Source organism: Pituophis catenifer, unplaced genomic scaffold (assembly GCF_029215685.1).
Source record: "Pituophis catenifer annectens isolate HBS135680 unplaced genomic scaffold, rPitCat1.0.hap2 SCAF_1, whole genome shotgun sequence".
NCBI classification, from domain to species: domain Eukaryota; kingdom Metazoa; phylum Chordata; class Lepidosauria; order Squamata; family Colubridae; genus Pituophis; species Pituophis catenifer.
In genome coordinates, this window is record NW_027256881.1 from 205622998 (window position 1) to 205636988 (window position 13991).

At 37.3% G+C, this 13991-nt stretch overlaps 1 protein-coding gene across 4 annotated transcripts in view; it reads right to left on the bottom strand.

Annotated features, from left to right (window-relative positions):
• The window catches only part of GPD2 (glycerol-3-phosphate dehydrogenase 2), a 99671-nt gene that overhangs the window by 12989 nt on the left and 72691 nt on the right, over positions 1 to 13991 (bottom strand). For all 4 annotated transcript variants that reach the window (XM_070941565.1, XM_070941734.1, XM_070941818.1 and 1 more), the window contains exons 9-12: positions 7250 to 7443; positions 1965 to 2099; positions 1443 to 1618; positions 575 to 706 (exon numbers count right to left, since the gene is read on the bottom strand). In XM_070941565.1, coding sequence (XP_070797666.1) covers positions 575 to 706; positions 1443 to 1618; positions 1965 to 2099; positions 7250 to 7443 — 637 coding nt within the window. The remainder of the gene's footprint in view (positions 1 to 574; positions 707 to 1442; positions 1619 to 1964; positions 2100 to 7249; positions 7444 to 13991) is intronic.

A 13991-nucleotide genomic window follows, 5' to 3' on the forward strand; every position in this document is an offset into this window, starting at 1 on the left:
AATGGAGCTTCGCAGGCACACACACTCGCCCGCCACTCGTGCAAATGGAGCTGCATGTATGCACATGTGCTTGCCCACTGTTTGTGAGGTGTGGATTTGAACAGGCCGCAGCCTGATACTGGGCCGTGGCCTGGGGGTTGGGGACCCCTGATCTAAACTTCTCCAAACTTTTACCATCTGCCAAAGAAGCTTCTTGGATGAGAAGCGAAATGTTTTCAAAGAAAAATCTCTAAGAAAGTCCAGTTGCCTTTTGGAAAAACACATTTGGGTATTCTACTGATTCCTTCCTCTACATCTTTTTTTTTACCTCAGTCTTCTCAGGATTCTAGTGGGATTGACCGATTTCCTACTGGTCATTGCATGTATACCTTTCAGGTGTACTCTATCATGACAGAGTAAAATATTTTAGAATTTGCTATTCATGAAAGAATAGAACAAGCCTTTTCTCGTGCTGATTAGATGAGGCAAATGAAGCTTCCAATTTTAATAGGGTAGGAAAGAGAACTTTCAAAACCAAAAGCAAGAATGCAGGAAAGGAGGAGGGAGACAAGCAGCAACACAAAGCATTTCGTACCTCTGACTCGATATATGGAAACTCTGAGACAAGACGTTTCCCCACGATAGGCCACCTTTTCCCAGTGACCTGGGCTAGTTTTGCCACTTCAAAAGCCTTGTCCCCAAATGTATTTGCAAGATGTTGAGCCACCTGTGGAATTGAGAAGAGGTTAAGAGACTCGATGCCTTTTGGAAGAGAACTCCATCTTGTTAGGAGTCATTCCCTTGTCTGTGATTCAATAGCCAACCCAAGATGGTATCAAAGGCAAAAAGCCAGCAAGCCCATAACAATAAACTACATGCAGTCTAGGAATAATTAAAATTTTAAAAAGTGGTCAATAACACTGTTTATAGATAATGCTCTTTTGATGCTCTTTTTTCTTTAAAAAAAACACTCTTCTTCCAATGAACTAAGATCTGTACTGAGCTGTTAAGACAACATATGAAGAATTTTGATTAAGGTAATCTTTTGCCACTATCTTTTCAAGTGTTTGTCTCATCCTCTCCTTGCCTTCTACAATAATCCTTCTCAATCACCTTTGCTCTTTATCCCATTTCTCTTTTGACTGTTTTGTTGTCCTCAGAGCACTCACCAACTGGCTGTGGTGGGGATTTCCAGGCAGAGTCACAACTTGAGGATTTAACTTGCTCCCTATGGTCTCCATTTATGTCACAGTTTACAATCATGTTTATCGAAATCACCTCCCACTCATTTGGGGTGAATTATTCCCCTGCCTCTATTCCATACTATTCAAGGGGATAGAACTTCAGAGAGAGCCCTCACAGGCAAACAAGCAGACTAGAAAGTTCCATTCCATTCATACCCTTCAGCATGGAATTCTGTGGATTTAAATGGTTCTACTAACCTGAATAAACAACAAACTCACCTCATTTTCAAGTCCATAATCTTGAACCAGGCGGATATAAAGGGTAGGGCTCCAGCCCTCTGCACCCTGCAGGAGCAGCCCTACAGTTTTACAAGGACTGGCCTGAAGGTTATGAGATTTTACTGCAGCATCAATGGTATCCTGGGCCATTGAGCGATAAGTTGTCCACTTCCCACCTGGGAATATCAACAAATACAGATAGTGTACAAAGATTGATCCCTTAGGCCTCTATTTAAAAATATACAGACTAAAATTTTAAAGAAAAGGCTCTTAGAATGAAATATTTCTATTGTACAGGAAGACAGACACCTGCAATCCTACCACAACACTACCCTTACTGGATAAAGCTGATGGGATCTGTCATCCATGTTATTTAGAGGGCATCAGTTTTCCAACTCTACTTCTAGTGTTTCAGAACTGAGAACCTCAGCATATGTATCTGACCAGCTTCCTTCTTATCACTAAGAAATAATTCTAACAAGAAAGAAAGAAAGAAAAGAATTAGAAGGAACACTCTAGTACCTGCGATAGTCACAAGGCCGCTGTCACTAACATGCACAATGTGATTTCGAGATATGGACTGAGTGTCTTTAGAATTGGGATCTGTTACAAGGGGACGAATCCCACTCCATGCTGCCAGAACATCTCCTCTCCTCACTGTAATAGAAAACAAAATCAGGAAGAAAAAAAAAAAGAAGTCTTGTCAGAATTATCATCTCAGAAAAGGATTTCGAAATAATATATGATTTAAATGCTGGTAGCTTAGAAAGTAATCACAACTTTTAAAATGTCATCTTGGGGAAACAATAGTGTCAGTTCCATGAATTTTAATGAGAAAAGGCAAAGTGAAAGAGATACACAAATTCAGCACAGTTCTACCTTTTGATTCAATTAAACAAATACTTAAACAGGAGACAAAAATATAAGAGTTTGGTAATAAAGCTGAGAAACAAGTTTTCTGAGGGGGAAAAAAAGAAGTCCCAATGAGGTAACTTGAAGTCTGGTCCAAGGAAAGCAAAAACCATGATGTCCTAAATCTCAAAATCTGGCAACCTCAATATTGGGATTCTTAATAAGATTTTCCACAATTTTTTTTTACAACAGCCATTTTTATATGATTCAATCTTGACTCATCCCTGGCTAAGCAATTAATTATATATTTAGCTTTCCCTTACTATTTAGTAATTACACATACAGCTTACTTATGCCAAACTTCATATTCACATAGCTCTGTCATTGAAGATTTGGATATTACATTTACATATAGTTTTTGACACATTTTAATATTTGGGATCTTCTAGTTAATTCAGACCTTGAGAATTCGCCTTATTGTTTTGAGTTTATATCCTCATTATTTGAGACAAGTATTATCTATACAACATCACTAACTATTATCAGGAACTCTTAAGTCAGTATCTCAAAAGCTTCTTCACAATTTGTATTTAAATATTTCAAAGAACTAAATACATTGCATGGAGCAAGTTAATAGTTGCTAACTTAGGAAAACACCATTGTAAATTCTGACTCTGTGAACATGGACTACAATTCACTGTCAACATGTATAAACAAAGCATTTTAGCCTCCAGGGAAAAATAAAGATAAACAGTGAATTCTTACTATGTGGAAAATATGATCTGCCTGGCCAGGAACTTATAGGATGATTTTTATGAACTAGTCTGGAATTGTTCATTATTCTACTGGGCCAAAACCTCAGGAAAGAGTACTGTCATCACTCTCTGCAAGCTATTTGCGGGAAGAGGCAGAATTTGTCAGGCACACTTTGCAGTTCAGAAAGGTCAAAATTTTTGAAATTGCTGTTTTTACTCTTTAAATTCTCTTTCTTGGATTTTTTTTAAGGACTAAAGTTATCTGGCTTCCTATAGACCACCTCAAGGGGTCACTGAGATAACACAAGAGCAGTTTATTTTCACATGTCACTAAGTCAAAAAGAAAGAAAGGCTCATCCATCATTTTTTTTCTATAGTTTACTTCTTCTAGTAACTATTACTATAAAAAATAGTAATGTGTTTTTCTTAGGATAGGGAAAGAAATATACTATCCAAATTGAAGAGGAAAGCATAAGAATATTAAACAACGACCCACCCAAATTTTCTACCCAGAGTCAAGACCAAAAATACATTTTGTTTTGTTTTGTTTTTGAATTTATTTTGTATTATACATAATTCTCTACTTGTGTTTTCATCATTTTCCCCTTCAGTCCTATGAAAAAAATTCCAAGTTGATAGCAAAAACAAAAAAAAGTCTGAAAAATAGCAAGATGTTTTTAACAAGTTTTTTTTCCAGTTCTGTTTGAAGCTGTTTGAATGTTGGAGAAAATTATGAAGGCAGGTATTTTAAAAACATGAGCTTGGATGCAGGAAATCCCTGCTTTGTTGTATTCACTGAGTGACTACGGACTTTTCATCTCCTCCTTTCATCTTACCCACAATTAGAGGCTGTCCCAGACCTACTGTGGTTGATTCCTTAAGCTCACTTTAAAGCAGTTACTGCAATTTCTGTTGCTGCCTGTCCATAGATGGTTTTTGAGCGGCAAGCTGGTAGCCACAATGTCCCCAAGGAGAGGGGAGGAGGGGCAAGACAAAAACAAAATTTTATCACAAATTGAATGAAATCTTGCTTGGTCAAGGATGTCTGCAATTTTGGGAGAGGCTATGGGAAGTGCCCTAAGATTGTGACCATCAATTTTGTATTCCTTGTTTATTTGTTTGTTTTTGTTTTTGTTTAAAAAAAAAACCAGGCTTATGTGATTCCTCCTTCACTTGTGATTTCTGGGTAGACAATGACAAACGATGATTTCCACAGCCAAGAAAAGGAAGAAGAAAAGTTGAATATGCATAAGAAAAACAACATGAAGAAACATGCAGCTATAGCTACCGTCGCTTTCTAAGATCCCATCATAGGAAATAAAAACCAAGTATCCAGGTTATTCTCCTTTCAAAAAACTGACCATTTGATTAACATATTCATACAATCTTCAAAACATATACAATTCTCCCATCCAGCTGAACATGAGGTCAATCAACAGTGAGCAAGTTCTTCTTTTGTCCCAACCCAGAATGTGATCAATCTCTGTGTTTCGTGCCCTTCAATTTTACATGAAACAGTATAAAAACTTGTCCGCAGAAGCCCAGCACCACAATACTAAAAAAGGGGCTATGCATTGATCCTATTATTATTGACATCTCGATAATATGACCATGACAACATTACACTCTATGGTGAAAGCAAATTCATCTTCTTTTCCTGCTTCCTATTGAGTTACTAATCCATTGAATGAATTAACTCAGCGGCCCCCAACATTTTGGACACCAGGGATCAGTTCAGTGAAGAGAAGTTTTTCCATGGACTGGGGGGGTGGGGGGTTTCATGTGCTGCCTGTGTCCTGCGGATGGGGCTTTGCCTATTAGTGTGGCCTGGTTTCTTGCATGCTGTAGCCCGGTGTCGGTCCACGGACCAGAGGTTGGGGACCCCTGAATTAACTCTGACCTCACATAAACATTCACATAATTGCTTAAAAGTAAAACAAATACATAAACACACAAGGTTATTTCTCTCTTATCTCTCTATCATCCGTGTCATGTCTATTCATAAATAAAATATGAAAGTCTAAATTACTGTTGTGATCTTCCTTCAGTGGACTAAAAACTCTTACGCAGGCTTTTGTGTGTCAGTGTGCATGCGGGGAGGATTGTTTTAAGGACAGTACTTTCGCAAGGGTGTTAACAGAAAAATCAATAATGCCTTGTAAAAATATCCCGAAAGAACGAGAAATCTGAGAAATCAATGTTGTGTGCCAGCGTGTTTAGCCCACCAAAATGAAGTGCTAATCAGTGAAATAAGATACCATATTACATTTATAAATTAATGAAACTAGAAAAAGCAGCATGTGTGACACTATAATTAAACAGCTGGAACATATCCAAGCCTGTGTAAGTTGATAACCCTGCCACTGTCTTTGGCAGCAAAAAGGCAGGTCTGCCGTGAGTTGATACGGCCAGCACAATTGCTAATTCTCTAACAGACAATCTATAAACACGACTAATTACACACGAGGAAAACAGTGCACAGCCCAGGTTGGTTACTTTCAAAAGCATTAAAACGCTCAAGAAGGCTACTTTTGCAGAACTGCCTTGTAAATAATTAAATAAACAAACAAACAAATGCTGCCTTAATCAATTCTCCAAGCTGTAGCTTAGTAGACTCAACCACCTTGCCTGACAAACCTCAGCTCTTTTATTAATTTTTGCAAGAAGGACCTAATGATAATGGGTTTTTTCCCCTCCTCCTCTTCCTGTAGACCATTTTCCTTTAATGGCTACAGCAATAACAGAACTATCAATTATCCATTTCAAGGAAGAACAAACAAGCAATCTAGAATGTTCAATCTTTTTAATTTTTTTTTTTAAGGGATTAGGAACATGAGTATAAATCTACAAAGGGCAGGTCAGAGTCTGAATCTTTTTAGAGAATCACTTTAAAGAAGCTGGATAATTAAGGAACTTGGTAATGAAATCTGTTCAGCTCTCCCGGTTATCAAATCTCATTCTGGATGGACAATGACTAAAAATTTATTTAGGGCGCATCTCTACTTAAATAAACAAATGACAAAGTTCAATTTGTTTCCTACCAGTTATATCATTCAGGGAGTGAAGGAGGAGAAAGAATGTATTTTATTTTAAAAAATTACTTTAGAACACAGCAGAAAGGTATGTTCCTTAAACAAAGCCAATTTTTTTAAAATGAAAGAATGGCAGGTGAAAGGTAAGTGGTTCTTTAAAGAATGTGATAGGACCACATTTCAAAAAGTTAATAGGGACTAACCTTAATTTACATCTTAATTCAATTAAAATTAGATTTTGCCATGTTGAAAATTAAAGGCTTTTTAGAGTCACATGCAACACTGGGTTCTTCAAGTTGTGTCATCTTGGTTTAGAATAAAAAGGACATGATAGAAAGCTGCAAATCCTGACTCTTAATAGATTGGCTATACAAGAAAACCGAGTTGGTTCATGCAGCAATTATTCAATGCAATGGCAGGGCTGTGCTGTGGAGTTTAGATAGGAAAAATCAGAATTCAGACTCATAAACAAAGCTATTTACCCTTCACAGAAATGCTGATAGCATAGATATTCCCTGAAGAAAATCCTAACTGTTAAGGGAAGGTATCTCCATTGATACTATGGAAGTATCGTAAATAAAGAGAAGAGCAGAACTGCAGCCAGTGTGTGTTTTTGTGTGTAATTGGCACCTCCAATTATCAGAATTCATTTAACAATGTGGAGTTCCAAAAAAAGTCTTATTTTCCAATTTACTGATCTTGTTGATTTGTTCAAGTACTATTGTAGGTTCATTGAAGTAATTGCAGAATTTGGCAGGAAAGTCAATTATAAAAATTGATGTATTTGGCCATTCCCATGACAGTACTGAAAAATTTTCTGGTAGACATTATAAAAAAAAATATTTGGCATGTGGGGGGAGGGGAGAGGAGAACTGGCTTACCTTACAGGTAAAGGATCAAAATATATAATTTTTTCAAGGCCAAGGGAGGCACTCATGATGCAAAGGAATTTCTAAAAGTATGTTTTTAATGCGAGTCACATGTAAAAGGAAGCACAATTAGCACGATGATTCTTCAGTTATATATTTTGCTCCTGTCTGTTGCCTCAAAAATTACAATTATGATAAAAACTTGGGAGGCAGGGATCATGGGCTCTTGTGGTCTCAGGTTGTACACTTCTGCCTTAAAGGGAAGAATAAAATTACATTTTAATGTTACTGAAAATTACCTTCAACATCACAGTTAAGATAGTTGCGCACTTCTGTCAAAATGAAGTTGATATCTTCTTCGGTAGGTATTGGGTGATGGGTAACTTCAGTTGCAGTATCAGTAGTGCCAGCGATAGTCATCTTTTGCCATGGTAGGAAGAAAATCACTCGTCCATCACTTGTGGATGGGTCAAGAAGTCCCATATTGTCAGGGCTAGAAGAAGCCAACAAAAATATTACTTTTTTTCCTTCTTCCCAGGTTGTTGGAAAATGCTGCTTTGTGAAAGCTTCAATAAAACAAAATACCAATGAGCACCACCTTATCAAAAAGTGCACCAGAGACAATAGGAAGAGTACAGGCAGATATTGTAGTCATGGATTTGGATCTAATACAGGTAGTCTGCGACTTACAACCACAATTGAGCCCAAAGTTTATGTTGTTAAGTTATAATTTGTTATGTGAGTTTTGCCCCATTTTGCGACAATTCTCACCTCAGTTGGTAAGTGAATCACTGCAACTGATAAATAAGTAACCTGATTGTTAAGTGAATCTGGTTTCCCCATTGACTCTGCTTGACAGAAGGTTGCAAAAAGTGATCACGTGACCTTGAGGACGCTGCAATGGTCATAAGTATGAACCAGCTGCAAAGCATCTGAACTTTGATCGTGTGACCATCAGGATGCTGCAAGTGGTTGTAACTGTGAAAAACGGTCATAAATTACTTTTTTCAGTGCCGTTGTAATTTTGAACAGTCACTAAAAGAACTGTTGTATAGTCAAGGACTACCTGTATTATGTTGACAGGTGTTTCATGCCCAAACTATAGCAGATCTGGGTGTGAGTGTGACAGTCAAGGCAGAAAGGGAGTAACAAGACGACCTGTGACACAAGCAGAAGAGCACCTATAGCTCAGGGGTGTAGCTCACAGACAAACAGATTGTTCTTCAAGGTTCAGAGCTTGCTGACACATCATAGATACATACATGTGCATTCACACACTGTATCTCTTCAGGCTGTACTTCAGGAGTTATAGTGTCACGGTACAGGACAAAAATATTCACAAAATTCTCAAGGACAAAATTTCAAGCAAGCATCTGTAGTCTTCTGCTTCAATAGTAGATGGGAGGCAATTTCTCTTTCTCCAAGTTATTAAAATCCTTCTTGATCACACAAGGCCTTAAGATAAAAATCAGGGATGATACGATGGTGATGGGTAATCTGCAGTTAGATTCACAATCGAACACTGGTGAAAACTTAATAATTCAAGTCCTAATTAAGGACCTAAGAATGATTAAGGTAGTGCCTAAGGATATAAGCAGTTCCAAGTAAGGTGTGCTTTTTTTTGGGGGGGGGGGTGTAAAATTAGGGTATTCAGGTCTGATAAATTCAAAATTTCCAAATGGCAAGGGAGTCTTTTAGGTATTGCTCCAAGGGTTCCAATCATGATTGATATAACAGTGGATTTCTTTTTTTCCATATAATTATTATTATTTACTGTTTTTATTTTTTGCTCTGGGGACAAGGTTAAGGGAAACGAACACTTTCTCAAATAAAATACTCAGAGAATTAGATGAACGGAAATGTATAAATAATATATATTGAAGGTGCACATTAATTGGAAGGAACGCCATTTGGGGCCAGTTATATGTGAGAAATTAATTGGTTTGCCTTCTGTGAAAGAGGTATTTAGTAGTAGCATCAAATGGGGAATCAAATGATTAATTCATGATCTAAACTACTTCACTCTGGTTCTGATCTTGGCCAAATCACTTGTTTTCCATTTTCTTTAATACTTTGCAACAGAGGCCAGCCAAATGTTTTGAGAAAAGTACCAGCAGGTTAAGAGAGCATCCCGCTGTTTATTCCTATAATGTTTCTAACAGAAATAAGGAACATAAACACACACTCACTCACATACACACAGAGACTTATGAGCTATAATTGCACCAATGAGAAAGAGGATTGCTACGTCTCATTTTCTTTCCTAAATATTAGCACAGTGGCTTTGTTCTCATGTCCTAGCAATTGCAATAAGCACTTAAGACTTATATACCACTTCATAGTTCTTTACAGCCCTTTACAGAGTCAGCATATGGCCCCCAACAATCTGGGTCCTCATTTTACCGACCCCGTCAGGATGGAAGGCAAGTAGGACATGCTTGCCCTCCATCATGGCAGCCTAATTCCATACACGGTGAAGTCTGCTGCAAATGGTTCCTACTGAGTGTTCCTTTGACAAGGCATTACAATGGAGGCTTCTCTTACTGGATCCAAAGGTTCTCCATTTCCATGAGAAAGGCACAATTTGGGTGGCTAATGGCTAATATCTCTCTCCATGCCTCTTAAGGGGGTTTTAGAACAAAAAGAACCAGCTGCCCTAGAAACTCAGCAAAAATACTTCTTCCACCGGCAGAGCTTAGAATGATGCATATCCATGAAGCGGGATATCAAAAATTATATAGGGAGCTGTACTATCTGCGCTACCTGACACAGCATGGAACCTGACACAGTGTGACTTTGGGTATCTCTCTCTCTCTCACTCGCTGAATCTTTTATTAATACAATTTATTTGAGTATACTGAGTTACATGGATTATAACCTTCAATAGCCGTTGTTTACTGTACAGAACTAGCTCTACTATGATATAGAGAATTATTAGCTCAACCATGATGGTACTAATACAATTTTTTAAATCGCAATACGATTTTAAAATGTGGAGTCCTTTGTGTTTTCTGAGTTTGGTTGTTTTCTTGCAGACATTTCATTACCCAACTAGCTAACATCATCAGTGCTAGGAGGGACTTGGGTTATATTAAAATCACTTGTATACATTATTTGTATATGTTCCTAAATATGATAGATAAATATATACACCAATAAACAAAATGATTAAATATTAGAAAAATAGAAATACAGAAATATTATATTATTCTTATTCATAGATCCAAATAGAAATACCATTGCTATTCTAGATAATTTTATTTTTTTTCCCCTGCACAGGTCTGGGTAACAGAAAAATATGCATGAGATGCTCCTCTGAGAGATAATGACAATTATATACACTTGAAGTCTAACTTCTACACTAAGTCTTTGAGATGATATTTATATATAGCTTAAGGATACATTTAGAGAAGAACAGCTTAAAAAGTAGGTGTCAACATGGACTTGTGCAAGGTAAACTATGGCAGATAAGTAATTACTTTTCAAAATGAAATCACTATTGATTTAAAGAAGCCAGGAAACTAAGAAATTTAATATACAGGCTCAAACTATTTAAAGAAAAAACTTTTGACAAGTTTCAAAATGAGGTTTCTAAATTGCCTTAAAAGAATCTGAACTGTAGATTGAGTACATTTTTGAAAAGGCCGCTGGGAGATAATTTGCATTTGTTTTGACTGCCACCAATTTAACTAGAGGAGCTAAAACCAGAGAGAAGGGTTAACTTTCATATATTACCGCCTTGCTCACTTTCACTGTATTTCAAATAACTACCAGGGTTTGGCTGCCAAATAGATTAATTCCAGACTGTAACATGGATGAAATTCTAGATGACAATAATAATATTCACCATTCACTGTATAATATTTACCATTTATTCACTGCTTCAGAGGAATCAAAGAGCTCGACGTACAACAAGGAAGGGGGGCCACCGCCCACCTCTGTATTTCTGAACTACAATTCCCGCCACCAGTACTACTGGCCATGCTGGCTGAGGCTACTGGGAGCAATAGTTCAGCATCTGGAGAACAGTTAGCTCTTTATCCTTTGTATCTCTGTTATCCATACTTCTTTTTAGCATTTCAAGTTAATGACTGATTAGGGAACTGGATGCATAGCTTAGGCTCTGATTGCAGCAATTGCCTCTTTGGATCAAGTGCCTATTTTTTTCCATTTTCTGAGAGGCAGAATGACAGTCAATCTGAAAGCAACATCCACTGGATTGAAGTTTAAAATTATTAAGAGATTACATGCTAGCATCGCTGGGGTGAGACAAAGCCATACAGTCACTGCTTAAGTGAAAACATGCATTGGAAGAATAAAATTAATGAGTGCAGAGAGAACACTGGGACTATTAATGAAGAATATAAAATTTTAAAAACCCGATGGGAAATGCTTGCAGTGTATTAACATTAAATTAATTAAATCAAAGGTACATTTATACATAAAATGCCTTTAAAACTATTTATCATTTCCCCCAGATGATGTCAAAGTATTTTTTCCAAAAGACACGAGTAACTGTAATGACATGACGTGCACTTTCTTTAATAAGGCTCAGAGTGGCACCCGAGGTAAGAACCTACTGCTACATTTACATAGATACATTTACATTTCGTCTTTCTTTCTTTCTTTCTTTCTTTTCTATTTGTTTGTTTGTTTGTTTGTTTATTTATTTATTTATTTTATAGGGGCATTCCTTGATTTATCAAATCCATCTCTAGGATGAAATTGGTCGTCATCACTCAATAGCTTTGAAAGAAAGCAATCCCAATAATTGAAGGATGCTGAGAATAGGTCAAAGATGGGGGCAGACTATCAGCATAGGTAGCCCTCGACTTACAACAGTTCGCTTAGTGACTGAAGTTACACCAGCACTGAAAAAAGTGACATGACCCTTTTTCATACGTATGACCGTTGCAGCATCCCCACAGTCACATGATTAAAATTCAGACGCTTGGCAACTGGTTCATATTGTTATGTCAATTGCCATATCCCGGGATCATGTAATCACCTTTTGCCACCTTCTGACAAGCAAAGTCAATGGGGAAATAGCAACAGCACTTAGACTTATATAACGCTTCCCAGCCCTCTCTAAGCGGTTTACAGTCAGCAGATTGCCCTCAACAATCTGGATCCTTATTTTATCCACCTTGGAAGGTTGGAAGGCTGAGTCAACCAGGTTTATTTGACAAGCATGTTATTAATTTAACAACTGCAGTGATTCACTTAACAACTGTGGCAAGAAAAGCCATAAAATGGGACAAAACTCACTTAACAATTTTTTTCACTTAGCAACATAAATTTTGGGCTCAACTGTGGTCGTACGTTGAGGACTACCTGTATATGATAAATAAGTAAGCCAACATGTCCCACTTACATACAGACACCCTCTTGATTTTTATATAAATCCAGGAGAAACTAAGACCAGCATTAACTGTCCCCAATCTATTTCTTGATAAAACAGACCAACATATTTGTTTCTTATATGCTATATTGGTAGTCTTCGACTTACAACCATTTCTTCAACAACCCTCAAAGTTATAACAGCACTGAAAAAAGTGACTTATGGCCATTTTCCACCCTTACGATGGTTGCAGCATCCCCATGGACATGGGATCAAAATTTGGATGCTTGGCAACTGGTTCATATTTGACAATTGCAGTACCCCGGGGTCATGTGATCACTTTTTGCAACCTCCTGATAAGCAAAGTCAATGGGGAACCCAGATTCAATTAACAACCGTGTTACTAATTTAACAACTGCATTAATTCACTTAACGACTGTGGCAAGAATACAGCAAAACTCACTTATCAATGACTCAGTAACAGGAATTTTGGGCTCAATTGTGGTCGTAAGTTAAGAACTATCTGTAGTCCTTTCACTCCTTTTACACAGAATGGTGACAATTTTTTTTTTTTTTTTTTTTTTTTTTTTGGTGGAGGATGCTACAGTTGGTGAAGGACCCATGTAAGTAAGAAAAACCATGCTTTACTAATCCTACGGTTCCCTGTTTTGAATTTTTATATGATTAAATCTATGAACTGGTTTATAGCAAGTTCCCTCACCAAGAAAGTGAATTCTATTAGAACTGAAGCTGGAAACCAAATCCTGTAATATATGACAAAATAAAGTGGATGCTGCATTTGGCAAAGCGGATTTATTCCAGTCACAATAAATCAGCAACTCTACAGAAAAGCTCCCAATACATTAATAAGTCCTAGGTTCAAAGGAATTTGGCATATTTATTTATCAACCTAGAACCTATTTCAACTGTTTCCCAGTTATCCTGCAAAAAAAGGGGGGTTGTGATGTTAAGCCATGGCAAAGCATTTATGCAAGGAGGGGCAGTGAAGAGTGGGACAATAGTTCTCCTACCCTGTTTTCCCGAAAATAAGACCCAATCAGAAAATAAGTCCTAGCATGATTTTTCAGGATGCTCGTAACATAAGCCCTACCCCCCAAAATTAACCCCAGTTAAGATTGTCAGCCAGATGGATGCATTTAGTACCGTATTTCCCCCAAAATAACCAGAAAATGAGCCCTAATGTGTCTTTTGGAGTAAAAATTAATATAAGACCCGGTCTTATTTTCGGGGAAACACAGTACTTCTGCCTGGCCAAAGCTTGGCACAGCCTCTTTCAGCAAGCAGAACATTTGGGGTTTTCATTTTCTCATTCAGTATTCCAACATATGGTGAGAAAACACTGCCCTGTCACAAGCAGAAGGGCATATCTGAATAAAACCCCTTATTAGTAGTAATATTTAGCATTCATATAGTACAACTGAATGTACTGTATGAATGCTAAGGGCTGCAATAATTTTTAGAATATTTGTGTAAAAATGGTTAACTGTCTGCTACACTGGCTGAACTAGCAATGACTTGCTGAAGATTATCTAGGACTTTCCTTATGGCCAATAATAACCCCTTTTGAATTACCTCACCAACAGTAGAGAGAACACAACTTCTTAAAGCCTTAGTTGTTTGAGACAAGGTAAAGGTGGCATGGAGAAAATATTCCCCTCTGTCAAAAACTGTCCAGTTAG